Consider the following 359-nt stretch of genomic DNA (forward strand, 5'->3'; position numbering starts at 1 on the left):
GCCATGCACTTCCAGCGCCAGAAGCTGATGGCCGTGACCGAGTACCTGCCCCCGCGGCCGGCCATCCCGCCCCGCTGCCTGCCCCGCACCAAGGAAACGCTCCAGGAGGTAAATTATCCGCCGGTTCGCCCCCTCCCCGTGCCTCTGCCTTGCTCTGGGGGCTTGACACGGGGTCTGCAGCCCCCCCCGGGGGGTGGTACCCACCTCCGGGACAGCCCTGCCCCGGGGTTAGCCTGCTCGCAAGCTCTCCTGGGGGGCTCGCTGCCCCCTCTCCTCACGCTGAGGGTGCCTGGGCGATGCACCAGCCGGTAACCGGGATCAACCGGTAACCAGCCGGGGGGATCCCGATCCACGGCAGG

General features: G+C 70.8%; 1 protein-coding gene across 1 annotated transcript in view; it reads left to right on the forward strand.

The window, feature by feature from the left end:
* Nucleotides 1-6: 6 nt before the first annotated feature.
* MRPL10 (mitochondrial ribosomal protein L10) overlaps nucleotides 7-359 on the forward strand; it is a gene marked incomplete at both ends in the record, with an annotated part of 899 nt that continues 546 nt past the window's right edge. The window contains one exon of the mRNA XM_010154196.1: nucleotides 7-108. Within this exon, the coding sequence (XP_010152498.1) occupies nucleotides 7-108 (102 nt within the window). The remainder of the gene's footprint in view (nucleotides 109-359) is intronic.

The sequence above is a fragment of the Eurypyga helias genome, unplaced genomic scaffold (genome assembly GCF_000690775.1).
Source record: "Eurypyga helias isolate BGI_N326 unplaced genomic scaffold, ASM69077v1 scaffold38426, whole genome shotgun sequence".
NCBI lineage: Eukaryota > Metazoa > Chordata > Aves > Eurypygiformes > Eurypygidae > Eurypyga > Eurypyga helias.